Raw genomic sequence first — 27,396 nt, 5'->3', positions numbered from 1 at the left:
TCCGCGCTTGTTTGCAGGGAGTTGGTGGAGCGGGGACCTGGCTTTGCGGTCCGGGGCGTGCTCGCAGCCTCGGCAAGTGCTTTTAACCCTCTTCAGTCCCACTCCTTTCGCTCTTTTTTTTGTTGTTTTGGATTTTTTTTTCTCCTTTTCCCCCCGTTTTTCCCTCCTGCTGAGTGTTTTGCTGCGGAATGACCTTAACTTGTATCTTGCAACCACGATAGGACACCCCGGGTCTGCTGCTTAACGTTGTGCCCAGGGGCGAGAGGAAAACCTCGGAGAGCTGCGAGGTGTTTGGGGAAATGGTCATTATTTGGCATTAAGCGGGTGTTGAAGGTGGAAGATGTGCCCTCAGACAAGCCTTTTGAAATGCAAAGGTGCACTTCCCGAGGGCCACTGTTTTTTTTTTTTTTTTTTTTTTTTCTGAAGGCGTGCTTGTAATTACTAAATGTTTTGAAAGGGAAGATGGAGAAACTCAAGGCTCCCGAGACCTTTTACATGTACCACAACGCAGTCATGCCTATAAAATCAGGGAGTTTCTGCGGGGAAATGGGATAATGGGGTGCGTTTGTGGTTCTAGGTGTCCTGCAGGTGCCTAGAGGGGGGTGAACAGAGCCCCTGTTTGCTAATTGTGAGGAGCAGTTTCCTTTGGTGACGGGGATGGTGAACGCTTTGACGTTACCCTGACATTGTGTGATTAGTTTAGTTCAGGCAGAGATTGGAGGGAAGGTCTGATGCCCTCTTTAGGCACTGGTGTGCCTAAAGTTGCTTAGGTACTGTAATGTTATACCTCCCTTCTTATGGGGACTAGACTAGGAAAACCTTTGTGTTCATACGTTTTCCCCTAGTGCAGTTCTTGTTTGGGTGTGGAGAAGGGCTGTGTTGTGATCACTTAGGCTATCTGAGTTGAGTAACTTTTAACTTTTTCTTCTTTTTCTCACACACGTCATTCTTTTTTTCCCCCACCCTGGAACTCATTGTTAACTCCTTTCTGTTAACTTTTCAGTGAAATACTCTAACCGCTCTGCACTGGAGAGGAGGGAGTGCCTTTTTCACCGCTTGAAGAAGGTGAAAAGTGTTCAGAGAAAAGAGTTAAACTTCTCTTTGTCAGAGCTGGAAAACCTGCACCTTTAAGGACAAGAACGACTTAATTTGGATCAGGAGGCAGTGGAGAGGCTCATTAGTGGCCCAAGGAGTCGCTATTTAGTGCATGAATTTATAAGGCAGCTCAATTTCCCCCTCTGCTGCTCTTTGGACCCAATTGTGTGATCAGGGTCATCCATTCTTATCCTGTGATAGAGTTTAGGGCATCTCTCTTACATGTAAGAGTAGAAAGGTTGAAATGGTTGCCTGTTCAGGATCTCCATGTAGTTGTAAGCTCCAGGTGAACAAAACAACCCTTTGCTATAACATGGTGCTGCCATGTCTGTACCTGGAACTTGCAGCAAGGCTGGGAAGTGGAGAGAGAGTAATGTCTTCATGATGGTGGCCGATTTGTGTTTAGAGGCAAGAGGGTTGCAGCAATAAGTGAGTACAGAGCTGGTAGAAAGTGGGTATGTCTTGTCAGCCACTTTTCTGTGCTGATGAGCATAGTTATTTTAGGAATATTTACCGTATTCTTGTCTGTTTCTTTCTGCTCTTCATGCCTTATATAAATTAAGATAGTACGAGCTATTGGGTGTTGTACAAAGGCAGCTGGGAAGTTTGTCATTTTTATACTCTCTGTTTTATAGCTTGTAGACCTTGCTGTGATCTCCCAAGACAGAGAGCTAAGAGAGGCAGTGCTGCAAGTAGTGCTGCTGGTGATTTGTTGCTCGGTGTTGCAAAAGGCTTTTTTCTCTTTTACACTGTGATGCCCAAAAGGAGAACAGGAGAGTGTTCCACTAGAGGGGCAGACACAGAAAGTAGAGTCATGAAAACGCCTGGTCATAAGTCATATTTCCCTTTTGCAGAAATGCCAGCCTCAGTATCCTGAGGAAATCCATCCTTAAATAATTATGTTCTGCCTTCTTTGTTTTTCTACAAGCATTTGAATTTTCCTTGCCTGCCTCTTGGCAGCTCATCCGTGCCTGTGTGTGTATTCTGCTCACTAGAGTCAAAAAATATGTTTGTTTAAGTGTTTGTGCTAAGGTTATAAAATGTGTCGAAAAGGAGAAGTCTTGGTTTGAAAATGTGGTTACATACAGGCCTGCCTGGTTTTCTCAAGTCCAGTTCTGAAAATTGTCCCTAGTTGTAGCTAGAGATAGCTTCTTGAGCTGAATTTGAAAAATGTTACTTCATGGTCAAATTCTCACCTTTCATTTGCTGACAATTTTCTGGTTTCAGCCTGCTTGCGCTGCTTCAGGTGCTCCCTTCTAGCAGCAGCGACCTTTGTTACTCTGCCGTAGCTCAAACCTGATTCCGTCTTTCTTTTCTTCCGTGGTTTGCAACGCAGCTGTTGCCTGGCCAAGCGGAGGATCTGTTGAGGACGCTGCTCTTGCAGTCAGAACTGAAAACTTGACAGCTCAGGCAAAATAATACGTGTGATTCCGCAAAGCCAGCGTTCCAGACAAATTGTGCTGTCTGACTGACTATTGGAAGGCATTTGCATGGGCTTTTTGGCCTTCTAAAGTTTTCAGAAAAGCTTAAGTTATTTTAAATAGTTAGAATATCTGTAGGGAGAGAAGGGATCTATGGGGGGGAGATATTTTGGGTAGAGGAACTTGCTTTGTTCCTTTACTGCTTGTAGTAAGGGAGAGGAAGTGTGATCCACAGTAAATGGCTAATAAAAGTGTGCGCTTAATTTCCCTTACTCTTGCTCTGAATTAACAATGGAGGGAAGAAAGTCTAACTTAATCTAAGTTTATTCTTGAACAATGTAAAGGGTAAATGAGTTTCTTTTGTCATTAATTATCTGCTCTCCTTTTATCGTGCAGCTAGGCAACAATGGCAGGTGAAGACTGTGTAAGAAAACGACAACCTGGCTCCACTACGACCTGCAAGAGCCATGAGAATGAAGAAACGCCGAGGAGACCTGAGAACGAGAGGTCATTTCAGAACTCAAGCAATGGTGAGACTCTTTCGCTCAGGGTCAGTTGCGTCTCTGGTGTGTGATCTCTTCTGAGGTGTCCTTTCTAGCTCATGGCTCTTGCCTCTTTGCTTTTTCATTTTGGCGATTTTGCTTGTAGCGAGGCTGCCAAGGTGGAGCTCCCTGTGTACCAGCTGCACTTCTTGAGCAGGTGTAGGTTGTCTGGAGTGCTGTCCTGCAGAGCTTTCTCTCGGGAGCTGTGTACTGCAGCGCTTACAGGGACCTAGAGTGAAGAAAGTGATTAATTGTCACAGGACAGACATGTGCGATGAGTGGGTGCTTTAATGCTCTGAGTGGTGCAAATGCATCTTGACAACAGTTTGAGCAGTCCTGGTGAATGCTTTTCCTGGGGAACTTCATCTTCCTCAAGGTTGAGCCCAATGGTCTTTAACACACCAGGCTAAGCTGGGGTGTCTGTGCTGACAGACAGATGGAGTTAGGATGCCGCACAGAGTGATTCTCTGCTCCCATGGGCCTTTGTTAATGTCACAACAGCTGCCTTTAGCCAGTTGCAACCTTGGCTGCAATAAAATAAAACGGTAGATGGTTGGGTTTGTATTTGTTTATATTGTGATCACCTGAAAAGTTACGTGGCTTGTAGCTGGCTTTGTGGAAGGGTCACTGCTGCCGGTGTCCCGTCCCTTGGGTTGCAGGGACAGTTGTATGGTGGTGTGAGTGGGTTTGCCTGTGGAGTCTGTGGACACTGCGGCTGCCTCTGATTCCTGGGTTACGCCATACCACGTTCCAACCTGGTGATAAGGAGCTTAACGATGAAATTGCAGCTTATTTCCTTTATCTTTTTGCTTATTCTGTCTCCCAAAGAGAAACTAGTTTATCACAGTGCCATGTGAGTACAAGTTCTAAAGCCCTGGCGCTGGTGACTCAGGGACATAATTCTTACTGGTACGCTTCTGAATATTATCACTATTATGTACTACTTCTTCCAACTGGAAAAGGAGTTGGAGCAAATTTAAGTTTAGGACAAGTCAGACTTGCAAAAAATACCTTGGAGAAAGAGCTGTCCCACAAACTAGTTAAGAGAGCTGGACTTTTAAGCTGTTGGTGGTACCATCATTTTAATTGAATCAAATGGGACTGTTCTGTTAATGCTGGTTTTAGGAAATTGCACTGGAAAACCGTTATGATGGATTTAGAAGCAGACTTCTACCTTTGTATTTATGGAAACACCTTAACTGTTGTCTGTGAATTTGAGTTCTTGCAAGCTTGTGGGTAAAGAATAACACCTGATAGATGGATGTGCCTGTCTTTAAAAGCTTTTCATTTCAACACCTCTGAGATGTGCCGTATTGTCACTGCAGGTGAGATACTTTGGGTGCATAGCAAGTAAACATTCTGGGGTAGGTCTCTTGAAAGTGTACCGAGCTTTCATCTGTGTACCTGTGCCTGGTGAGGTGGCCTGAAACACTGCAGTTCATTTAATTCAGTACAGACTGTAGGGAAGGACAGCAAGGAGGAATCCTGGTTAGTTAAGACTAGGTGACTGATTTGAAATTGCATAGAGGAATAATTTTGTATTGGCTTCAAAGTTACTTTAGGTCTGACTCTTCCATTTGTATAGTTTAGGGTTGTGTTTTTTCCTTTTTTTACCAGTTCTGCTGAAAACTGTCTCATTAGTTGCTGAGTTCTAAGACTGGTTAGTTTGTGCTCAGGTACCCCCAAGTTTATGAGCAGTGTGGAAATACTCATAGCTGTGAGATTGCCAGAAGAATTTTTCAGTCCCTTGATCTGTTTGTATCGTGTAATCATTCAGCCTATAATTTCACTTTGACAGAGTAGCTGAACTTCAGTCTCATATATCACTTCTCCTCCTTGAATGGGTTCCAATGTCACAATAAAACAGCTAATCTGGTCCTGGCATAGTCAACAGGTGATGTAGGCAGCAATAATTCCCTGTCAGAAGATGGGCTTAGTCATGTTTTTTCTGTCTGGTGCTATGTAAAGAAATATAAAACTGTTCTGCTTAATGGGATATTGATACTAGGCAGTATGTGTTGCAGGTGAAACCTACCTGGAATGAGCATAACAGAAACTGCATGAGCAGATCTTAAAAGATTCGAGAGGACACGGCTGTTAAGTGTGCCTCTAAAATGCTGCGATTAGACCACGCAAAACAGTAAACTGGTGGGTTTGGAGTTTGCCCTTGTTTCCTCAGAAATCAGAAAAGGATTAGAAGAGTCTCCAGAGACTCATCTGCAAACAAGCTCTGTGGCATGTCTTTGTTTGGGGTGAGTAAGCCTGTTTGGTAATGCTGATCTTAGAAAGGGGTTGTTATCTTTCAGTGAAGAGGTTACTATTGATCATTCTCCTTGCAAAAGTTCATAATGCTGAGTGGATTGTGTGTGCCCACTGATAAATGTAAAGAGGAGGGAGTTTCGAAACGATGAGCAATTTGGAAAGCTTTAGGGTTTGCTGTGTGACTCACAGCAGTAAGTGTTCGTTCTATCAACTGTTTCTTACGGATTAGTGAGTGTGGCATTAAGCTGCTTGAATTAAATATCTTGGATATTTTTCCAGGAGGTGGATCAAACAGAGCTGTCTTGTCTGAGACTAACTGGATTCTGGTAATTCTAGGCTCTCAGGTTTTGCAACCTGTAGGTCTCGTGAAGGGTGAGCAGTTGCTTGTGAAGAGCCTGTGGACACGGTGGGGTGATGTTGAGAATGCTGCTGTTTCCTCCTGCTAGTAAAGAGGCTGTTTAGGTCCATGTCCCTGCAGAAATGACTGACTGAATTCCTTGTCCAACTGCAACGCGGTCACCTGTGCGTTCTATGAGCAGATCTGCTGAGCTGCAGGAGCAATCTAGCTCTGCAGAAATGACTGACTGAATTCCTTGTCCAGCTGCAACGCGGTCACCTGTGTGTTCTATGAGCAGATCGGCTGAGCTGCAGGAGCAATCTAGCCGGTTAGCTCAGTCGGTCAGAGCGTGGGGCTGATAACACCAAGGTCGTGGGTTTGATCCCCGTTCGGTCCTCATGTGTCACCTGATCTAGTTGAGAGGCGTCCCTGCCCGTGACAGGGAGGTTGGGTTAAATGATCTCTAAGGTCTCTTCCAGCCTAGGCCAGTCGAGGATTCTATGATAAATTGCCTTTATAGGTGGAGTGGCCTAACAGACTACTGAATGTAACAGCGAGGTTCGTCAGCATCAAGTTAATATTATATGTTGTGTTGTACCAGGTAAGGAAGACTTCCCATTTTTACAGTGGCCTTGTGCTAGGTTGGCTTTAACATTGCTCTCCTTCTGATAATATTTTTCAGTGGTTTTTACAGAGGGAGCCTTTAAATTGAGGTATCTGATAGTAATGAAACCCTTTTGCCGCTGTTGCTTTAACATCTTGAATGGCAAGTTGTCTGATCAAGACGTAATGAAGGTGATACTTTTAAACTCTCTTTAAAAGAGAAGAGGAATTAGGTACAGTTTGTATCTGTGACTTTCCATGAAGATCCTGAAGCTAAACAGATCCTGACATCGTTACGGGAAAATGCTTCTGAAGTGGTGTGTGGTGGTTCTGAGAAGCGGCTTTTTTCAAAGTACACATGGCAGTAAAGTGAAGTTCATGTGCTTTTCCTAACTTTTTTGCAAAGAGGCACTTTTGTCTTGAGTGCTGTGCAGGGATTTCATAGCAGTAGTCTCCATGGGTTGTTCTAGTTGCTCAATAATAAGCTTATTGCCACAGTGTAGGAAGGGTTTGAGTGGCCGTGGCTCAGCGTGCTGGGGTGCAGGCAGCTTCTGGGGCTGGTGGAGTCCCTACAGACCGTAACACTGCACCCAAGCCCCAGTAACTTATTCCCACTTGTGCTCTTGGTGGTAGTTGCAGACTGGAGCGGTTAAATAAAATTAACGCTTTTTAACACAGTTATTTTTTGAGAGCTTGCTAGTAGAGTGCTGGCGAGTGTCTTGTGCAGAAGCTGGTTTTGTTGGATGCCAGGCTGCAGTGCTATCAGATCATGTGAATGGGGCACTTCTCTAGTCATCTCAAATGTCACTTATCTATAACATGCACAAGAGGAGGTTGAAAAGGGGACAATGAGATCCTTTAAGAAAGGTAGTTTGTAAATCTTTTGCAAAAGTTATGTTACTCAAATTTTCAGCACTAAGAAGCTTTTCCAATCTTCAGGTAATCTTTTTATTAACTGGGTGTTCCTTGGAACCAAAGCTTAAATTTAAATTGCTTGTTGTTTTTTTTTTAATTTATGACTTTTGAACCTGTTTGGAATTTGGGCTCTGCAGAGGTGTCATATCCTACAAGGATCAGTTTCTACAAGCCCGAGACAAGCGGTCAGCGAATGGTCTTATCAGTGTCTTTGCTGGTGGGAAGGAAAGACAACTCCCATCAAATTAAAACTTCCCCCTGTGAGCAAAGCTCTTTCAAAGCAAATTCTGCTTCAGTCTGTGAACATTGCTATTTCTCTTCAAAGTTTTTTTTTCCTTGTGACATTAAATACAGTTCCTGTTTTCTAAGGCATATCTTATCTTGTTTTAAATGCTAAGATGTGCTTGCTTGTCTTGTGCAGCCTTGAGTCCATTTTTGTAATGGTGTTGCAACACCGAAGTGATAAAAGAGATTCAGCCTTCATTTTCAGTGTCAAAGAAAAATGAAGATTCAGGCTTCTCAGCACTGCATGACTCCTTTTAGACTCAAAATCATGTGATATTTCTCCTCTTGAATGACCTCACAGAACATATGTAGCAGCTTGCACAACAGACAATGAGTGATTTAAGGAGATGATGAGTTTGTATGTTCTCTGCTATCTGCCTTGTGACGCAGCTTGAGTTTATAGGGTGATGCCGCACAGCAAAAAGTTATTTTGGAGTGGATTTTCTTCTACAGGAGAAGTAACGAGCTTACAGGTGGTTTTACTTTATGAGAAGTATATACTAAAAATGTGAAGATCTTGATTTTTCAAGCCTTTTAAAAGGTGCTGTGTGTTTGGTCTAGTCTATGCATCCACACTGGCGTGTGGGTTAATAACCTGATGGGAGGGACACTGCCTACAGTTTAGCAATGACAACTTCAGCAGGTCAGAGAGTGGCCTTGTTTGCTGTATAACTCCTAAAGTTGCACATAAGATATCTGTAAAACTATACCCATCTTTAAGGCTTTCTAAGTCAAAAAGGGGGGGCTTATTTCCAAAGTGAGATGCTCCTGGTTAGTTATAACTGAGGCTCCAAATGCAAAATCTGACAGGACGTATATGATCAAAGCAATGGCTATTTATTTTTAGCTTGGCTTACAAAGGAAATAGTGCAATCCCTTAAGTCTTGTGTGTCCTGTCTCCCTGGCTGTGTTGGGTGGCTTCGAGCCAACTTGCTGGTCTTGAAGCCTGGCAGCTGGATGAGATGGAAATTCTTACCTTTCTGCAGGAAAAGGTTGGTTGTGCTTTGAGTTCAGCAGCTCTGTCAGGTCTGCTTGCTAGCAGAGAAGCACAAGGTGGTTCTTATCAGAGTGATAATGGGAGGAGGGGGCTGTGAATGCAGTTGTGGAGTGGCCCGGTGAGGGAGTAGAGCCGTTGAGATGATCTGAAGGGGACACAGTTCTGCTGCTTGTGGAACAACATGTGGGTTGGTTGGTTGTTTTTTAGTTTCTTGGGCAATCCATCTGAGACAAGCAAAGTGTGTGAGCTGAGTGGGACAAAGAACTCTCTAATGATACCTTATACGTTTCTCTCTGTTTTCCAAACTGCTTGTTCAGCAAATGTAGCAGCACAGTGAGTTTAAATGCTGAGGGTTTTTCTTTGTTTAGTTGGGTTTTTTGCCTTGGAGGTGAGATACTTGGCACATGAATTCTAGTTTTGTAAAACTGGATCTTTCTAGGCAGCCAAAAATTCATGGCGTTAAGCGATTTGCTTGTTGTTGCATTAGAGACCGCTGAGTAATAGAGTGTTGTTGCTGGTCTGTTCATAAGTCTGTAAGTTTTTATAGAAAAAAAATTATCTTCCTGTTTTACTGGGAACAGGGGAGAAATTATTGCTGACAAATGAGCGTAGGTTCATTGAAGATAAAATTTTTTTCTTTCATCTAACTCTTCTCCAGTGTTGGAGTAATCTCTGAAGCAGGTCTATCTAAACTTAGAGCCGGTTGATCGTAAGCTCACCTTCCGAGGAGCATGCATCGCAGAAACACGTGTTTCCAGTAAAACACTGCACTGTGCATGCGGTGTGCACAGGAGGGACAGGACAAGGAGGCTGTGCTGTGCGTGGTGATACTGCTGTGAACCTGTTGTCACGCAACAGGACAACACCGGCACCTCTGCTGTGAATCTAGTAGCTCGTGCTTCACTGAAAGTGTTGCTAGAGAATTGATTCAGAGCCCTCTTTTTCTAAGGGGGTAGCATTGTCTTAGCGCATACAGAAGTTGCAGTGCTAGCTATGGGGTATTGCGTAAGGTGCACTGGCAGCTAAAATTACCAAGGGACATGTACAAGGCAAGGTTTGTTGCTATCTTTTCACCCTGACTAGCATTTTTGGGGGGGTGGATATTTCTGCTTTAATCTTGTGGGTTTTTTCACGTGCAAGACTCTCTGTTTTAAGTAACTATCTTCTGTGTTGTCGTTCTTACTGGAGAAGTGAAACACCAGCTGGCTCGCCAGCACTCCGCAAGCACTGCAGACAAACCTTGTCTTAAAGCGCAACTCGGCTGAAATGTCTGGTTTGTGTGTGCTCCACCTGAGATAAGAGGCACCTCAGAGGCGTAGAGTTCTCTGTGCAAAGAGAAGTGATATTTGAGGCTTTACATAGGAGCTTATGATGGTATTAGTAATGATAAGTCAGATGATGTTCATGGCATCGTTACACCCGACTGTTTGCTCAAGTGGTAAAACATAGAGGGGAGTACAGACTGGTGCCTAGCGCTTCTCCCGGGCGATGGAAGGAGTGGGAGTCGCTAGGTTTGATCACAGAATAACCTTCCAGCTTGCCAGATGATGGTTACTTTATTTTACAGAGTCGTCACTTGACTGCCTTGTCTATTGGCAATGTAAGAGATCTCCAGGCGACCTAATTTTATGTCTAGTTCAATGAGCAAAAGGTAAAAGCTCTGATAAAAGATCAACACGCTTGGATATGACCTTCTAAGGGTTGTTCTAGTTGCTGCTTCAAGGCTGAATATGTTTAGGGACCTTGGGGAAGATTTACGAGTTGCTGATGGAAAATAAAGCTTTCGAAAATCCAGCGTGTTATCAGCTGCCTTATGGTGCTGTAATCTTAAATGGCAGTTCAAAAATTTCCTGCAGTTTAGTTTTGAATTTGGTGGAACCTTATTAGAAGTCAGATGCACTAATGAAAAAATGGTGACCGAGCTACTGTACGTTGTGTTTTCTGTGTTTTCAGATGTGCGACTCACATCACTGAAAATGCAAATGTTAAATATTTGCTTTCCTTCCTTAGGCTGGGTTGATGTCGACCGTGCGGTAACAAGGAAAATGCAGCTAATAGCAGAAGCTGAGGTAAATATGCTGTAATGCTTGCTTGTGGGGGGGAGTGGGATAAGTGACCCTGAATGTCTTTGGAGAGTTGCTGGTCCTGGAACACAAACACCCCTCTCCAGCCATAGCTTATGCGCAGAGACTCTTATACAGCCCTGTTTCTCCCCTCCTCTCTTCTGACTTTGCTCAAGAGAGGTGGTGTCATCGAATGCAGTTCTGTCTTCCTTGACCTCAGTGGGTCAAAGTCCAAAGATAATCATAAACTTTGAGGCCTCTTAATAAAATGAAACTTCCCTCTCCACTAACTTGTGGCAGTGTGATTACCAAGTAGCCTGCTTGTGTGTTTAGGCTAAAATGCTCTGTCCTGCTATCTATTGAACAAGTGGTAGCGTGTAGCCTGTATCCCGCAGCTTCTCTTGCCCTGGCTATGGAGTTGAACCTCCCTGAGTGCCACTCTTTTTGACAGTGAGCTATATCCTCAGAGAAAATAGCACTGGATATTTCGTCACATCATCTGTGATATGTGAGCTGCCATGGTCTTGGCTTATGTTAAGGTGATTTATCCAAATTAAATGAAGTTGGCCAACACTGAACTGCACCCTCCTTGTTAACCATTGTTTTGTAGCATGTGTGTTCTTCAGGGCAAATTGTCCCGCCCTCTTACTTCATTTTATTGCACATAATTCCATGAAGTAATCTAATAGTGCCAGCCTTGTGCGAATATTAAGGAGTGGATACCTGTAAGACAGATAAAAATATCCTACACCTTTTAGATATTTTCCTGTTTTAAAAAAATCTTTCTTTCACCTTTATAGGTGATGTGTAATTTATAACAGATAGAGCTAAAGTGTATTTAAATGCCTTCTGCAAAGGGTATACTGCTCTTTGTGCTGAAGCTTCTAAAATTCAGCACATTGGAAGGATAGTCAGCTTAGAATTTCTGTTCATTCGCTATCTTCTCTGCATGATTCTTACTGAGGACATGACAGAACAAGCCTCGTATCTTTTCTCTGCAGACAAAACAGCCCCTGCAAATCACTATGTTGACAACAGATGCTTGCGTGAGGAATCTTTGACTGTTAAGCACATGTAGTTTAAAGTTCTAGGGAACACTGGTTGGTTGCAAGGGGACAACTTGGATTTTTTTCTTCCTGAGTGCCTCATTTTTTATTTTTTTTTTCCTGGCTGCCAGCTTTGGACACGCTAATCTGTAGACAATGTGGTTTCTTATCTGCAAAGAGAATTGAAGAAAACCAGCAGTGGCACTTTAATTACTGAGATTTTTCCCAAAACATGGGGTTATTCAGGTTTCAAACCCTGAGTTAGGCAGCTTGAATTTATTTAATGTGCCTTAAAGCTACAATAATATCTGTAAGGCTAAGTAAAAATGTCCATCTACTGCAAAATTCCTGAGAATTACTGGAGTGCCTGGCCCTTCTGTTGTCTAAACTGAACAAAGGCTTGAATTGCAGTTTACTTTTTAAGTGGTTGGTACCTGGGGTCTAGACAGATGCTTGACTTCTGAAAACCGCTGGTCACCAAAATCTCCAACTGATTAGAACGGGATTCATAGGTGTTAGTCATGCATCTGCAGTCCAGTCTGAAAATCTAATCTTTTCTTCATCCTAAACTGCCTTGAGAATAGTGGATTTTTTCATTTGGTCAGGGCTGGGTGTTGTGTTTCACTGACTGAATGCTAAATCCGTTAGGATGGATAAAATGCTGGGGAACTTTTGCCAATTTGTAGGTAAGCTGTGGGGGTTACTTCCTTCAACTTTCCCTGACTTCTCATCAATTATTGGCCAGCTTCTGGCTGACATAGCATTCTTCTCATACCTTAACCCCTGTTTGGGTTTTGTAATGATCTGATTCTTTCCTTTAAAACTTTAAAAATGGTGACAGCTGAGTGTACCTGCCCAGTTCCTTGTCTGAGACTTCAAGTGCATTTTAGGAAGCTCTTGGTTAAGTGCCCTACATTGAAGGAAACTTCAAGGAGACCCTCTGTGTATCTGTCAGGCTGAAGGCTGGTGGGAGGGATGTTCTCTTTAAGTTCCATTTCTTTGGTGACTGAACACGCTTGGCTTATTGAGCACCAGCAGTTACTCTGGCAATTGCTCTTTAAATAGCAGCAGTCGCAGTTGATAATATACTAGAATATGTTTTGCACTTCTGTTGTGCAGAGTTACAGTTACTCTAGGGTCTGTGCTCCGGTTGTATTTTATTTTAATTCAATGAGCACTCCTGCCCTGCTCTCCCCATCAAAACATATGTGTATGTTATCAACCATGAAGGGTTGTGTTAGGAGGAGGCAGTCTCCAGCAGAGTGCTTGATGAAGAGAAGAGGTAGTTTAAGGGAATAATTTTTGTTAAACTCTTGCTGAGAGGAGATCAAGTTGAAAAAAGGGGAGAGACATTTTATTAAAAAAAAAACCACCCAAAAATGCATGAGTTTTTGTGGGAATGAATAGTGCTTTGTTTGGCATGGAAATTTGAGTGCTCCAAGAGGAGCAGGAATTTCTGTTTGACGTTCTTGGTGAGAATATGTGCATGCATGCTGTGCAAGTAGGCTGTGCCAGAGAGCACCAGTGTCTTCCGTTAGAGGTTGTTCCAAAGGACTCAGTGGTCTGTTTGGGCCTTCTTTTTTCCTCTTGTTTTTTGTCTCTTGCAGAGAAAATCCTCCTCTCTCCCTCCCAGAAAAGCAGTATCTAAGAGTAGCCAGCTCCTAGGAGCTTCTGTTTCCTGAAGCACTGGTGAGGCTTGTTTATTCTATGCTGGCAGCTGCCAAATAGGGGAAAAATTGTTTTTATTAAGTTAAATATTAATCTTCTACTTCTCCTGCTGCAGCTTCTGTTTCAAGAAATCTCTCTGAATCTGATCACTATCAAGCAGGAGGAATATGGAGTTCTGATGCATCTTGACTTCAGGGTCTTCTGGTTTTATGTGGAAAGAGTTCTGTGTAAGAGGCAAATATATCACTGCTGTGGCTTTAGAGCTAACAGATCCTGTTTCGGTTATCAGGTTCTTTGTTTTTTTCTTAGACCTTGTGCCTGTTGCTTTTTAGAAAAACAATGCTGCTCCGGCTTTCTTTAGCATAACAGTTAGGCACTGAAACGTGAACAGCTACTGATAAATGAGCTCGAGTGTCACAAACGCATCGTTTTTGTGCATTACTTCCAGGCTATTTCTTTCCCTCCTTGAAAATGGATTTCTTGGTTTTGTTACCATTCAGCCTTAAAGATTAGAAACTAGGTAGCAGCCAGGAAGTATGAAGGTGAGCAGGGAAACAAACATGTTTCTTAAGCAGCTGAGGAGTAGGAACACCAGAAGAAATAATGCAGTTATGTAGGAAGACCTGGCCCTTGAATCTGGAGGCAAACATCAAAAATCTCTGACAAAAAGATGGTGAGACAAATGTTTCTAGCACACACAGGAGTAAAAAAACCAAAACAATATGTAGTTTGGTTTGAAGCGTTTCCTTGAAACTTGCCTATCTCCTGTGATGAAGATGATGCCTGTCTGGCAAGGGATTCATGAAAGACTTATGGTTTAGGAACTCAGGAGGAGCTTTCAGCCGTGCTTCATCACTGTGCTCAAGTACTGGGGAAAAAACCATTTTGAGTCTGACTGGACATTCTGGAAGTGAATTCTCACAAGTCTTATAAATCACTGTCTTCTGAAGTGTGGGAAAGGTTAGGATTTTTAGATTCCCAGAGTTCTCATGGAAATACAGTGAACGCATGTTGCTTTTTTCTTTCCTTGAGGGAATGCGTTTTGCCTGGGTTTTTCTTTCTAGTCATAAGAGTAGCGCTTAATGCCACTGTGCAACTCTCTGAATTCTCTCTACATATAAAGGACAAAGAGAATTTGCACTGCAACAAAAAGTTATGCAGAGCTCAGTGTAGGAATATATGCAGAAATAAGTAACTTTGAATAACTTACCGTTAAATTTCTTGTAAATGCATCTTGTTTTAAAACCTTTGCCTGGGCTGTAGAATATCAGGTCTTGTTCATCTCATAACATGAATCCAGATCCAACTGTGTTGCGGACAGGAACATAGAGGAATGAATTACGTGTGCTATTTTTCAGGCAAAAGTGATATGGGAACATCATAGCACTTTTAAATCTGCATTTTGAAGATGACTTATTTTCTTTGTCGGGATGACTTGTTATTGAGAGCATCATGTAATGTTTTCCTCTCTAGAAAAGAAACTCTTTATCAGGTAAAGCAAGCAGTCTTTCACTAGGGTTTCTTACGCTTTATCCACAGTTGAAAAAAAAACAACCAAACCTCTCTCTTTTTACGCTGTATCAGTGCAGCTATCTGAAGAAAAGGGAGCATAGGAGGTTCAGCTGGAATATTTGATCCCCTGAATTCTTGAACTTCAGTCTTGCTGACTACCAGTTTTGTCCCTCTTGCTGCTCAGTCTTAATGCTTAGCAATGGTACGCTGGTTTGTTGCTTTAGTGAAAGTTTTCTGTGCATTCTGCAATTTCAGTGGTACACACAAGATTTTTTCCAAACAGTAGTAGCAGTGGAAGGGTAGATTTGAGTCTTCTTCCTGTGCTCCCGTTACTGAGATCACTTCTACATTAATGCATGTGAACATCAGTGGTGATTGCTTAGCCACGAGTGTGAAAAGATCCGTGTTTCCCTCAGTAACACTAGGTGGGCTAAAAAGTAAATTTTGTTTGGACTTTTTTTGTATGTTAAGGATGTAACTGGTTAAAAATAAGAAATATTTTCTTAAGCTCATGTATTGTTTAGCTTGACTTTCTTGGCACCATAAAATATATGAAATACCTGGTGCTCCAGACATACATATGTTTATTTTGCTCCTCTATGTTACATCTGATAGAGAAGATAAACATTATTGAATGTTCTCTAGTGCGAGATGCGTGAACAGGCCAGGATAAGCCCCTGATTTGGTCCAAGTTGGTTCCAACTGTTGCAGATGGTACAGGAATGTTTTCTTGATGTCCTGCTTTGTGCTGCTCTGGGGAAAAAAATAAATATTGTATGAAAATAAGGGGTGCGTGTGTATATATATAAATGTCTGAAAATGTATCCAGAGAGTTAAACAACTTCCTGCTCTGTTGTTACTCTGTCAGCAGTTGAAGCCAGCTTTCATGAAGGAAGTGGACAGTCACTTCACAGAGTTTGTGAACAATTTGGTGGCAAAATCGGCACTCCTGGATTCGTCATCTTCAGCCTCCTGCTCAGAGAAGGAACTGCACAAAGCCAAGTCAGTCAGTTTTAAGCTGTTCCTATAATGTTATAGTAGATTTCCTGGCAGCTTTATTTACTTGCTTGTGTCAAATGTTCTCCTCTCTGTTTGCAGGACCTTGAGGGCCCCTCCAGAACATGGAAAGATCTTTACTGCCAGAAGGTCCCTTTTGGAGTGAGTAATTTAACTTCACGTTGCCTATTAAATTGAATGAAAATACCCTTGATATGAAACTAGCCTTGACTTTGAGCTGTCCTCCCTGCCACCCCCCACAGTCTAATGTTCAAACCCCTGTGGACTAATCTGTTTAAGCTTCTCGGTTTCTTTCTAAAACATGTCTACTACAGTTCTCGGGCTTCCCTGAATGTAAATCTTAATTACAGTCCTCTCAGTACCGCTGAGATAATAGCTAATTATTCTTGGTCTGAGGGATGAACTGAGGAAATGTCTGTGCAGGTCGGCACCGAAATAGTGCGTTGACTTTGATCTCTTGAATTGGGGTGGCAGTGATGTCACCTTACCTTGCGGTGAAACGTTTTTGAAAGCTAACATGGAGGTGTGATGTGCTCTGTGAATGGCCTGACAGCGTTTGCATCTCTCCCTTTAGTGAGCTGTTTGAAGTGAGTCACATCAGGACAATCTACCACATGTTCATCGCTCTTCTCATTGTCTTCATCCTCAGCACGCTTCTAGTAGACTTCATTGATGAAGGAAGGTAAGACTGCTTTGGAAAGACAGGGATCAGGGCAGCACGATGCCTGCTCCCAAAGTGCCAGAGGTTTGTGAAACGGCAGAGTGGGGCAGAAAGAAAGGGTAATCCTTCCTTGTAATGTTATTGGAAGGGGACATTTTCAACTTGACATACTTAAAAACATAGGATGATATATGCTGGAATTCCTGTAACGGGGATACTATCTTTTCAAATTGGATAACTAGGTATTAGGAAAATCCTACAGACCAACATATTCTGTCATAATTATGGCCAGCACAGTTCAGCCTAATGTGCTTAGCTCATCACAAGGCTGGCAAAAGCGAGGGGTCATCGTTGCACGTGGATTACTTTAGTTGAATATCTTTAACAATGTGGTAGCTTGTAGCTGCTTGTATTGCTTGAAGGAAGACTGTGTTTAGAAAAAGTCGAAATACTTCAACAGTCCTTCCTCTGTTTAAAAATGACAGTTCTGGAACACTGTACTTGTGCTCAAATAAAAATAGAACTTTTTGTTCTTCCCAAGAAAACAAAAGCTGTGCCAATATCCTTGAGATTTTAAGACGACACTTTGCAGGTAGTCAGTTGTGAACAAGATTGTGAAAGACCACTTTCCTCACACTTGCTTGTTGTTTTAAATAGTATCTTTTTGGCAAGCTCTATCCTATGTACACAAGTAGGATTACACGTTTATCTTGCTGCTATCTGGTCTTCAGTGTACAAAACCAGAGCTGTATCTTGATTATAATCATTATCCCTCTTGTCTCACTGTAAGAACAGGCCTGTGCACTATTGAATGTTGTTGAGCTGATCCTAACTTAATAGTGTATGGACATTGGGGGAGAACAGGTATTTACCTCCAAAATCAACTAATAGGATTGAATTCTCCAATTTAGTTTAAAAAAATAATTAAAAGAAAATCATTGCTGTGTTCTCAGATCTGATAGTTTGGATCCAATTGCAATTGAGTCTCCATGTGAGAACAAATAAACTGTGTTAGTGTACTCAGTACTATCTTCTCCTCTGACCTTGGTTTAGAAGAGCTGCTTATGTGTAGGAATAAGCTCTGGTGACTTTGATAGCATAGCCAGTAACATTGAACATCCTTTTGTTATGTCCTTATGGTTTAAGCTTGATTAACGAACTAAAGTACCTGCTACACATCAGTTGGACAAGTTTGGACTCGCTGCCAAATGACCCTAAGAGTTTTGAGTGACTTCTAAACTGAATCCATGTGGAATGACTACAGATTTCACAGAGCAGAATTAAATTAGGTTTGACTGCTGTTTGTTAAAATACCTCACACGTGTAGAAGTGAGGGAAAAAGCCTCTCTAGGTGTTAGACTCCTGTTAAAGCCCTCCTGCATCACTTTCTTAATGTAACAGTCGTGATGTCCTAGGAATGTTCCCCAAAAGCTCTTTTGGACCCCTAGTTTAGCACATGCTTGTTCTTAGCAGGGATGAGCCTGAGCATACTCTTAAAGCACGTTCTGATCTTAAAGATGCGCTTAAACCCTGTGGGATTTGAATGTAAGCTGTGCCTGGCAGCACTGGTGACATAAGTCCCTCATCTCTTACTTTCTGGTGTGCTTGTGTGTGGTCACTTAAGTCTGCCACAGAGCCCTCTGTTGCTGAGCTGAAAATTGCTGCAGTTACCTCCGTCTAGACTGTCAGAAAATTGTGATCTGGAAGCTTTACATTTTGTAGCCACTTAGAGGAGAATTATTTCTAATGAAACAATGGAATCTGAGTATTGTCTCTTTCTTTGTGCCTTCCAGATTGGTCCTAGGATTTGATCTCTTGGTCTTTGTTTTTGGAAAGTTCCCCGTCGTCTTCTGTACTTGGCTGTGCATGTTCTGTGCCACGGTTTTTGTTCCATATAACCTTTTCGTCTGGTGGGCCCAAGGCTACCGCAGTTCCTCCCGTCGTGTATTCCACTCTCTCTTCTATGGGATATTGTTCCAAACAGCTGGGCTTGGATTTGGACCAACCTATATTGCTGTGTCATACGCCCTGCCTCCAGCTTCCCGTTTTATTGTAATACTGGAACAGGTAGGTCCCTACTCAGTATCTTTGGATATATTGAATCTTGTTTTCAAAATGAAAAGGTTCTTCCTTTCCTAAGGAATCAAGTGTTGCATTTATTCATTAAATTAAGCCATAGGACGTAGCACAAGGATAGAGCTTGGCTTTGACTTGAAGACAGGCTTATGGGCAGCAAGTCTTAATGAAAAGTAGATAGTAAACTTCATTTTGACCTGGAAACCACTTGGGTTTTTTACCCTGTATTTAAGTTTTTACTGTGGGTTTTCTCTGAACATACTTCAAGGATGTAATTGTGTTTATTTCTAGTTTTCTTGTGGATACTAAACGCTTAAATCTAATTTTAAGAACCTATGATATCATAGTTCCCAAGGAAGCTGCAATGTTCCTCTTTAAAAAAAAAAAAAGGCAAGTACTTGGTCAACAAGTAGTTCTTCTTCCCTTTTCTGTTTCCAGGAAGCAACTGTGTTTGTCTTGTAGTCAGAAATTTATTGAAAGTAGGATTTTCTTTTTTTGATTAAAGTGTGCCAGAGTGCAGAGGACTGGTCAGACCAGCAGGTTAAAACAAGAATAGTCAGAGATGAGAGTGTGAGCTTGAAGAATTAACTCTGGACTAGCCTTCTTTTTGGTTCTTCAGTGTTAAAACAAGCAAAAAACCCTGCTCAGTGGCTGTGGACTATTTATGTAGAGCACCACCTTGTTCCAGTGTAGTGGTGATTGTAGAACGCATTTAACCTCAAGGAGCCTGTTTCGAGGCTTTGAAACATAATGGCCTGTTGAAATGATAGGAGTGGGGTTTTTTCTTCAATTTTAAGTTAACGATAATTGATTAGTGACTTACTGGTGTTATTCAGAGTCCCTGTGTACACTGTGGTCCTGGGAGTGCAAATGAGATGTATTTTGACTCTCCTGAGCCGTAGCTGTTACTGCATGTCTCACCTTCCAGGGCTTTAAATTTGGTTTAAATTCATGTCAGTTAAACAGGCTTGTAAGCAGAGGTGGCAGCCCTTTCCTTGTGAAAGGGGTTTCATTAGAGAGAAACCAAGTTATTTAAGGTGTTGCTTTAAAATATTTGATCCAGTTTTTATTGGGTAGTTGGGAAAGTGGGGGCATTAAACTGAAATTCTCTTGGTCTTGCAGGTTCGTCTGGTTATGAAGGCACATTCATTCATCCGGGAGAATGTACCCCGAGTCCTGTCCTCTGTCAAGGACAAGTCCAGTGAGTAACTTTGCTCTACTTTTTTCGATAGCAGAGCATAACCAGCTCTTGTTTTCCCTCTGTTGCTCTGAGGTGCCCTCCTGTGTTGCAGAGGTAGGATTTGAGTAGGTGACTTTGGGCGGGAGATGAGGTTGTAGGCTGACCTTCTGCAACACAATTTCATCCTGATCCTTTTCACTTGGTTTTGGGTAATGAGCTAGACAGTTGCTCAGGTCAAAGTCATCTCTGTCTTAAGTCTCGCTTCAGCAAGACTCCTTTATTTCTGCTAGCAGAAAAGGAAACGTGATATCAAGGTGTTACCACTGTGCTACCTGTTGGTCACCCTCACTTGTTAACTGTGCTTCATAGAAATCATAGACTGGCCTAGGCTGGAAGGGACCTTGGAGATCCTCTAGTCCAACCTCCCTGTCATGGGCGAGGACGCCACCTCTCAACTAGATCAGGCAACACATGGGGACCGAGCGGGAATCGAACCTGCAACCTCAGTGTTGGTCATTGTTGTCAGCACCAGTGATTCCATCTTGCTGGGTTTATTCTTTGCAAATCCCGTACCTTTACTTGCAGACTGTTTTTTTTGAGGTGATAAGGGTGCTGTGTTGTGAAATGGTACTGGGGAAACCAAACCGTCAGTAAGCAACAAGACTGGAGTGTCCTTTTTTTATATTTTTTTTTCATTTTTGTTTCCATTTCCCCCTCTTCTAGGCACAGTACCTATTCCCAGAATTTCTCAATACCTGTACTTCCTCTTTGCTCCCACCCTCATCTACAGAGACAACTATCCCAGGTAATGTGAGCAACACCAACCAAACACTACTCTAAAAACCGAAGCTAACGTTAAGCATCCCTGGATGTGAACTATTCAATTTGTGAGTTAACTATTCAATTTTTGAGTTAGAGCTTTCATAAGCATGTGGTTAAGTCAGTAACCTAGCAAGGGCGGGACTCAGCCATGAAAACTCACTCTAATGCTCATAGTATTTTGACTTTACAGTTCTGGTTTTGCCGGGGAAAGGGGATTTGATAGTGAAGCAAATTAAGAACTTCCTACTGACTAGTGATCCACAGCTCCTGCAGGAGGCTCGTGTGTTGTTTTATGTGGTGCTAATAAGCAGCCCTGGCTCTCTGAGTTTGAGGAGGTAGCCTGAAGCCTTTAAAAGTGGCAACTCCCAAGCTTTTCTGTACTTTACTGGGTTGTACTTTGACAGTGTCAAGTCAGCAATACTTTACGTGATTATTGGGCAGGTCCCCACCTCCTACGCAAAATGCTGCCCTCCAGATACTTTTCCATTTATGGAGTTGCCGTGGTTGGAAGTGAGAAACCCGCAATTTGGGCAGGCTTTTCTTGGATGTCAGGAGATTAAGAATTCTGGAATTCAGAAAGTGTTTTCATTCCAGAACATGGGTCGGTGAAGTCAATAACTGAAGGGAGGTTTTTGCTGCTTTGAGGTTGTATTTAGATATGATACTATGTGTTCTTTTTTCTAGGAATCCCACTATAAGATGGGGTTATGTAGCTACCAAGTTTGCACAGGTGAGTTAGTGCAGCTTTCTGAAGAATGCACCTTCAGAGATCATTTAAATTTTGTTGCTGAACAGTTCTCACTTTGGCATTAATTCGCTGTTTACTTGGTGTGGGCTTACCAGAAAATAATATATTTTAGTGACTAAAACCTGATCTTGCTGTGCTAATGGTTGTGTCATCACAAAACAAAAAAAAATTTAAAATCCTTGCTTAAACAAGCCTTCAGATTTCATTCCATACAAACAAAAGCTGCATGCTCTGTCCCTCCTTCTTTACTCTGATATTGTATTGTACTGCGCTGGGCCAGCTGCCTGTCTGAAGATGTTCAGGCCAATTTTGAAATGATGAGGCCTGGATCCCAAATCTTCAGTTCTTATAGGAGCTTAAGGTTGACTTGATCTTCACATTTCTGACATCAGCTTCATTAACTTCTTGTGGATGTGTTTGAAAGTAGTGGCTTGGTATGAAAGTTTGTCAGACAATTAATTCATGTTTTAGAAAGCAAAACCATAAAAAGACAGTGATGAAGTGCACATGTGGCTTATAGCAGTCAGGGTATTTAAAGCAGTGGCTCGTATTTTGACCTCAACTTCCAGAACATGGGTTCACGAGCCAGAGAAAAGGGCTGTGGTGGTTTGGTCTGTAAACATCTCCTTGGGGATAAAAGAAAAGTAAGCTTTAATATTAGATACAACTGCAATAAATATTTTTCAATTATTTCTGCCCTTTTCTTGGAACTAGATCACATGGTACTTTCTTCACTTACTTTGACACCAGCACAGATATTTTGTGTTATGACTTCTGAGTTGATGGAACTAGAAGAAACAGCTGCTATAATAGAAAAGACAAGTTAATTTTGCTCCTGGCTGGCAATGTGCTACAGATGGCTGTGGCTTACTTTCTGCCTGGACCCTTAGGGAAGTTTATTAGAAGCGATGTAAAATAAAATATTTTTGACTTACGTTGGTGGCTGCTGTTCCTCTCCTAGAGCTGTGTAGTGGTGATGTGTTAATTGTGTGTTTTTTCTGATGGAGCCAGGTTTTTTGTTTTGTTCCAGGTGCTTGGTTCACTCTTCTACGCCTACTACATCTTCGTGAGACTCTGCATTCCTCTGTTTCGCAACAGTAGTCAAGAAACATTCAATCTTCGAGGGCTGGTTCTCTGCATCTTCAACTCCATTCTGCCAGGTAGGACCCAGATTCATGAGTGACTGTTATTTTTACGGAAGAGGTGGAAGGGAGCGGAGATGCTTCGTGTAAGATGCATTCATGACAGGCAAAGAGCAGCAAAGGAGGTCTTGTGGGCGGAGTTCAACATTATGGTGTAAAACTTGAGAATCAGCAGCACGAAATAAAAGCCTGGATTTTAGTTTAACTGTCGAAGTTCCAGGCTCTGTGGCAGCCTTACCCTCTGGGGTAAGTGTGGCCTGGCGTGCTGAGGAACTCAAATGCTTTTTTTTTTTTTTGTATAGGTAGCATAAAGCTCTTCTGTTAGTGCCTATAAGATTAGTCTTGACTGTTACATGTTCTTGCTTATAACTGAGAGAAAACACTACAGAACCAGTCTGACTGTACCTTGTTTTCAGGTGTACTGATTCTCTTCCTGGTTTTCTTTGCGTTCCTTCACTGTTGGCTCAACGCATTTGCTGAGATGCTGCGCTTTGCAGATCGGATGTTCTACAAGGTAAGAAGCAGGAGGTATAGTTCATAAAGCAAGCTTGACAAAGCGTCTAAAATTAATTTTCCTAATGAAGAGGAAAGAGGAGGAAATTGAGGACTGTTGTTTTACCAAGTGAAGCATCCACAGCGTTTTGCTTTTTTATGCTCTTAGAGCTTAAGTCTGTTGCTGTGCTGTAGAACAGATCTAATTTCTACTTGGCTGTCTGAATTGTGTGTAAGGTCATATATATACCCTGTGTGTGAACAGAACCAGCCACCAGACCTACACAATAGCACCTTTTTTTTTGTTCTTTTAATCCTCTCAGCCACTGCAGTGTGGGATAAAACCAAGCGTTGATATACAGTGTAGAATGCTGAAAGTGCAATGAAATGCATTATTTCATGGTGCCATTTGTTACAGGAGCTTGGTATTATTCTGATTTGATATTTTTCAACTTTTTTATCCATGAGACCTGTAGAATGTTTTATGCTTAGTTAGACTTTTTCAACTGTGCTTTCAGGACTGGTGGAACTCCACTTCCTATGCAAACTACTACAGAACCTGGAACGTGGTAGTACATGACTGGCTCTATTACTATGCCTACAGGGACTTCCTTTGGGTGAGTAACAAGCGGCTGTATTGTTTTTGTTCATTAAGCATTTAACCACTGAGCAAGACAGTTTGTTTGTCAAGATGGCGGCGTCCGGTGAGAAGCACAAAAATGTCTTGTCTCAGCTGTTGTGGGTAGTCGCTGTGCTTTTTAGAGATCAGTTGCTCATTTTCAAGTCTCTAAAGTGTGCAAAATGTGGGTATGAGCGTAAGGATTGACTCGGCAGTCTGACCTCCTGTAGCACTGTTTCGATGAGCTGTGGTAGATGCTTCATGAGTGGGCTCAGGCTGACTCACTGTGCAGGAGAGTAGAAACATGCCTGCAGAAAACCACCTAAAATCCGAGGTAGTCTGTAAAGCATTTAGCATTTTGTGTATGAGGTGCTTCTTAGCTCAACTGAAAAAAAAAAAAATGTTGAAACAACCAAATTTAAAACCACAGCAGAATAGCTTATAATACTTTGTATTCTTCTCTCTTGCAGTTTTTTGGGAAGAAGTTCAAAGCAGCAGCTATGCTGTCTGTCTTCACGGTATCGGCTGCTGTGCACGAGTATGTTTTGAGCATCTGCTTCGGCTACTTCTATCCAGTTCTCTTTTTCCTGTTTATGTGCTTTGGAAGTAAGTCCCCAGAAGAGAGTGAGGGGGTTGTGGGTTTTGTGGGTTTAACTCTTCTGTTTTAAATAATTATGCTTTGGTCTTCTGCTAATGATGCCAGTTATTCTTTAGGAACTAACATGCAGAGCTGTTTCTTATCCAGGAGTTGCAAATGTGGGTCCAAATTTTATGAATAGAATTGTGCAGCCAGGTAGCTCAGTAGATATCTGTGTGCGCACAGTGTGTTTGCAAGCGCGGTATTTAGATGAGTGACTTATGGATGGCAACGGGGGCATGTGGGGAGGGAGAGAGAAACTAAAACATGTACAATGCCACAAAGAAGAGCAGAAGCACTGCTTTCTCTTTGCCAAGCCTTAGTTGAACTGCTGTATGTCAGCAGGTTGGAAGTCTTCCTCTTGAAAGAAAGTCAGTGTAAGATGAGTATTACTTTGCTACTGCAGTGAGGAAGAAAGCCCATTTAGAAGTTAGAGCTCTTGCATTTCATTTGGGGTTAGAATGAGTTAGAGGGCTTTAATAAACTCTAGGCTGCCCCGTCTTGCTCACCAGTGTAACACAATATTGATCCCCAGAGGCATACAGCCAGACAACTTTGTGGCAAACTTACTGGAAGTAAATGTCAGAATCAACTCGTAGTATTTGCTCTACTGCCAAGTCTAATGAGATTTTCTTGCACTATACTGACCTCACGGAGCAACCTTGCTGCTCTAGAGGTTAAGTGAAGGGAAGGAAAGATCCAGTGAAACCAGCTGGTCTTTGATTCTTTAATCCTGAGCTTGTTTCTGAACGATGCTTCTCATCGCACCTCTTCGCAGTGCTCTTCAACTTCATCCTCAATGATCGTCGGAAGGGACCCATCTGGAATGTGATCATGTGGACTTCGCTCTTCCTGGGCCAAGGCGTCATCATTTGCCTCTACAGCCAGGAGTGGTACGCCCGCCGGTACTGCCCTCTGGACAATGTGAGTGACGGGCCTGTCCTGTGGGCTAACTGACCGTGCGGGGAGCTTGCCTTTTCTTGCTGTGGGGACAAGGCAGAAGGGAAATGGCACAAGCCTTTCCGGCAGTGTGCTGTGTTGGTTTGTTAGAAGTTACTTAGTTTAGAAACTGCAGAGAATCTAGTGAAGCTTTTTCTAACAAAAGTGCTTTCATTAGTCCTATTTATATGCTGATAGTATTTCACTACTTGAAACTGAGGGTGTGTTTTCCACCTTTCTGAGGACATATGGCAGTATGTGAGAGTATGCGAGGCCGTTCAGGCTGTGTGAATGCAAAAGCAACACTTGGCCAGTGAGGTCAGGAGAGACTTTTCTAGGAGGCCCACAAAAACTGAACCCATTGTGCTTCTCCCAGGTCAGAATGGCTGGCGGTGAGAATTGGTTGCCTATAAATGGTCAGTCTGGGGGTTTGTTGATGTTACTTTCTCTGACTTGTAACTCCCTTTCTTGGTGCCGGTTTCTGTTCTACATAAAACTTCATGTTGTCTTAAACGATTTCACTTTTAACAGAAGGTATCTCCAGGCAAACTCTTTTCCTTAAGTTTAGTTCTCCTCAGTTAAGAGTTTGCTATCAAAAATGACTGGCATCTTGATACAGATTGCTACCAGGCACAGCATTCATCGGATGTATCAGAACTGGGGATAAGGTGAGTGGCAAGCAAACAGCTCGGTGAGGATAAGAATAGGGCTGCAGGATGTGAAAATGCGGTTTGACCTTTCCTGTTAAGAAGTTTGACTTGAGCAGACCACACCCCGGCCGGTGCTCTTGGCCTGTGACTAACTTACTGCCTCTTCATGTTTTTCAGCCCACGTTCCTGGACTACTTAAAACCACGCTCATGGTCATGTCATATGAAGATGTAAAAATGATGTGCTCTGGCTGCTTCATCACAGAAAATCGGAGCTGTCCTCCAAGTATTTGGACCAATGACCAAACTCGCTATGGACTTTTTCTAAGGGAAGTTGTACCTCCTGATTATAGGGGAGAAACTAATTTTTTTAAATATTACTGAGGCAAGCCAGTTGACCTGGATTGCAACAGGCTTCATAGGCAGCATGTACTATGTGCTGTCCCACTTTGAGCCATATCCATGCCAGTAAAACATTGAGCTGAAGGTGGAGTCTACTGGAATTCTACTCAGCCAGGAGTTCCCCCCAAGTTGCTGCTCTTCTGGACAATAGAGACGCTGGTCAGATTTGCTAGTAGCTCATTGTTGGCCTCCGTCCATCTTAGCCAACCCTTTGCAGTTATTTTTCTTCTTCTTGGTAATGGGATGTCTACAGAACTTCTGTTCTTTGTGATCACGTCTGCTGCTACAACACAGACAAGTAGCAGAGCAACAGGATATTTGCCTCCTTGCTCTGAAAATGGCCAAAGTATTCCTGGATGGCTTTGAAACGTGTGCTGTGCGTGGTAGCTGCCTACGAATTTAAAATGGGCAGAGGAAGAGGGGATGCCTTGGAACATCAGGTTCAGAAGCAGGGCATGGTGCGTGCAGTCTTGATACGACTTTTTACACTGAAAAATGTGTTTTCTCTGTATTCATTAAGTTCCCAACTGAGTTATGACATTTCAGTTCTCTGAAGGCCTTTGTGACTTGAGGAATAGTTTTTCTTCCAGCTCTTCCTTTCTCTTGCTCCACATAATCAATTATTTTAAAACAATTAACTTGTAAAAGAGCTTTTGCTTTAGTTTGGCAGGTGCTTTAAGGTATACAAGTTGTTAAGACTTTATTTAGTAAGAAAGCTTTGAAATACTGTGGCCCAGTTGTAAGAAAACGTGATCAACTTTACAGGCACGTAGCTCATTCTCATCTGGAACGTCTACGTGCAGTTCAGCACGCCAGCATGTCTTGGTACCTCTCGCCTTCGCGTGTTGTAGCAGTTTCTATCACTGTGCATGGGAATTAAGGGCTGACCCGGTGGCTGGAGTCGAAATAGCTTTTTCACCTGCCTGGGTCTGCTCTCATGTCAGCTCCAGGGGAAGACCAGTTCCCTGGGTGTTGCCCTCTTCCTGCTCAAGAGGTAGGACACGCTGCCATGCATACTGCTGAAGGCAGAAGCGTTATGTGAATTTGGCGTTTCAGTATCTGTTAATTAGGCAGAGGCCCTCCAGTCTCCTTGTTCTGTCAGATCCTAAGCACAAAAGGGAACTTACATGGTATCTGGGTATGTATCTCTCCAGGTTTGCTGGAGCCACAGCTTCTATTATTGGAGAGGGAGGGTAACCTGATGGAGGTACCTTAACATTGGTCACAGGGATTTCTGAATTACTCAAATGTTTTTTATTGGCACTT

The 27,396-nt window shown here is 42.5% G+C and overlaps 1 protein-coding gene across 1 annotated transcript; it reads left to right on the top strand.

The window, feature by feature from the left end:
- The first annotated feature begins 2,922 nt into the window (after positions 1 to 2,922).
- Positions 2,923 to 26,274, top strand: SOAT1 (sterol O-acyltransferase 1). The gene is made up of 15 exons (XM_009867534.1): positions 2,923 to 3,046; positions 10,468 to 10,526; positions 15,615 to 15,748; positions 15,845 to 15,904; positions 16,338 to 16,445; positions 18,218 to 18,491; positions 19,623 to 19,701; positions 20,404 to 20,485; positions 21,187 to 21,232; positions 22,281 to 22,410; positions 22,809 to 22,906; positions 23,403 to 23,501; positions 23,974 to 24,109; positions 24,919 to 25,064; positions 25,907 to 26,274. The coding sequence occupies exons 1-15, from the start codon at positions 2,923 to 2,925 to the stop codon at positions 25,961 to 25,963; spliced, it is 1,632 nt and encodes a 543-aa protein (XP_009865836.1). The 3' UTR covers positions 25,964 to 26,274.
- The last annotated feature ends 1,122 nt before the right edge of the window (positions 26,275 to 27,396 follow it).

This window comes from Apaloderma vittatum, unplaced genomic scaffold, assembly GCF_000703405.1.
Source record: "Apaloderma vittatum isolate BGI_N311 unplaced genomic scaffold, ASM70340v1 scaffold15224, whole genome shotgun sequence".
NCBI classification, from domain to species: domain Eukaryota; kingdom Metazoa; phylum Chordata; class Aves; order Trogoniformes; family Trogonidae; genus Apaloderma; species Apaloderma vittatum.
This window is presented reverse-complemented; position numbering and strand designations above follow the sequence as displayed.

What these genes read in the sequence shown, in the direction of transcription:
- SOAT1 (XM_009867534.1), top strand. Translation starts at nt 2,923, where the DNA reads ATGGCAGGTGAAGACTGTGTAAGAAAACGACAACCTGGCTCCACTACG. An exon ending in CTTCAACTCCATTCTGCCAG is followed by an intron (nt 22,411 to 22,808) that starts GTAGGACCCAGA and finishes CCTTGTTTTCAG; the next exon opens with GTGTACTGATTCTCTTCCTG. An exon ending in GGTACTGCCCTCTGGACAAT is followed by an intron (nt 25,065 to 25,906) that starts GTGAGTGACGGG and finishes CATGTTTTTCAG; the next exon opens with CCCACGTTCCTGGACTACTT.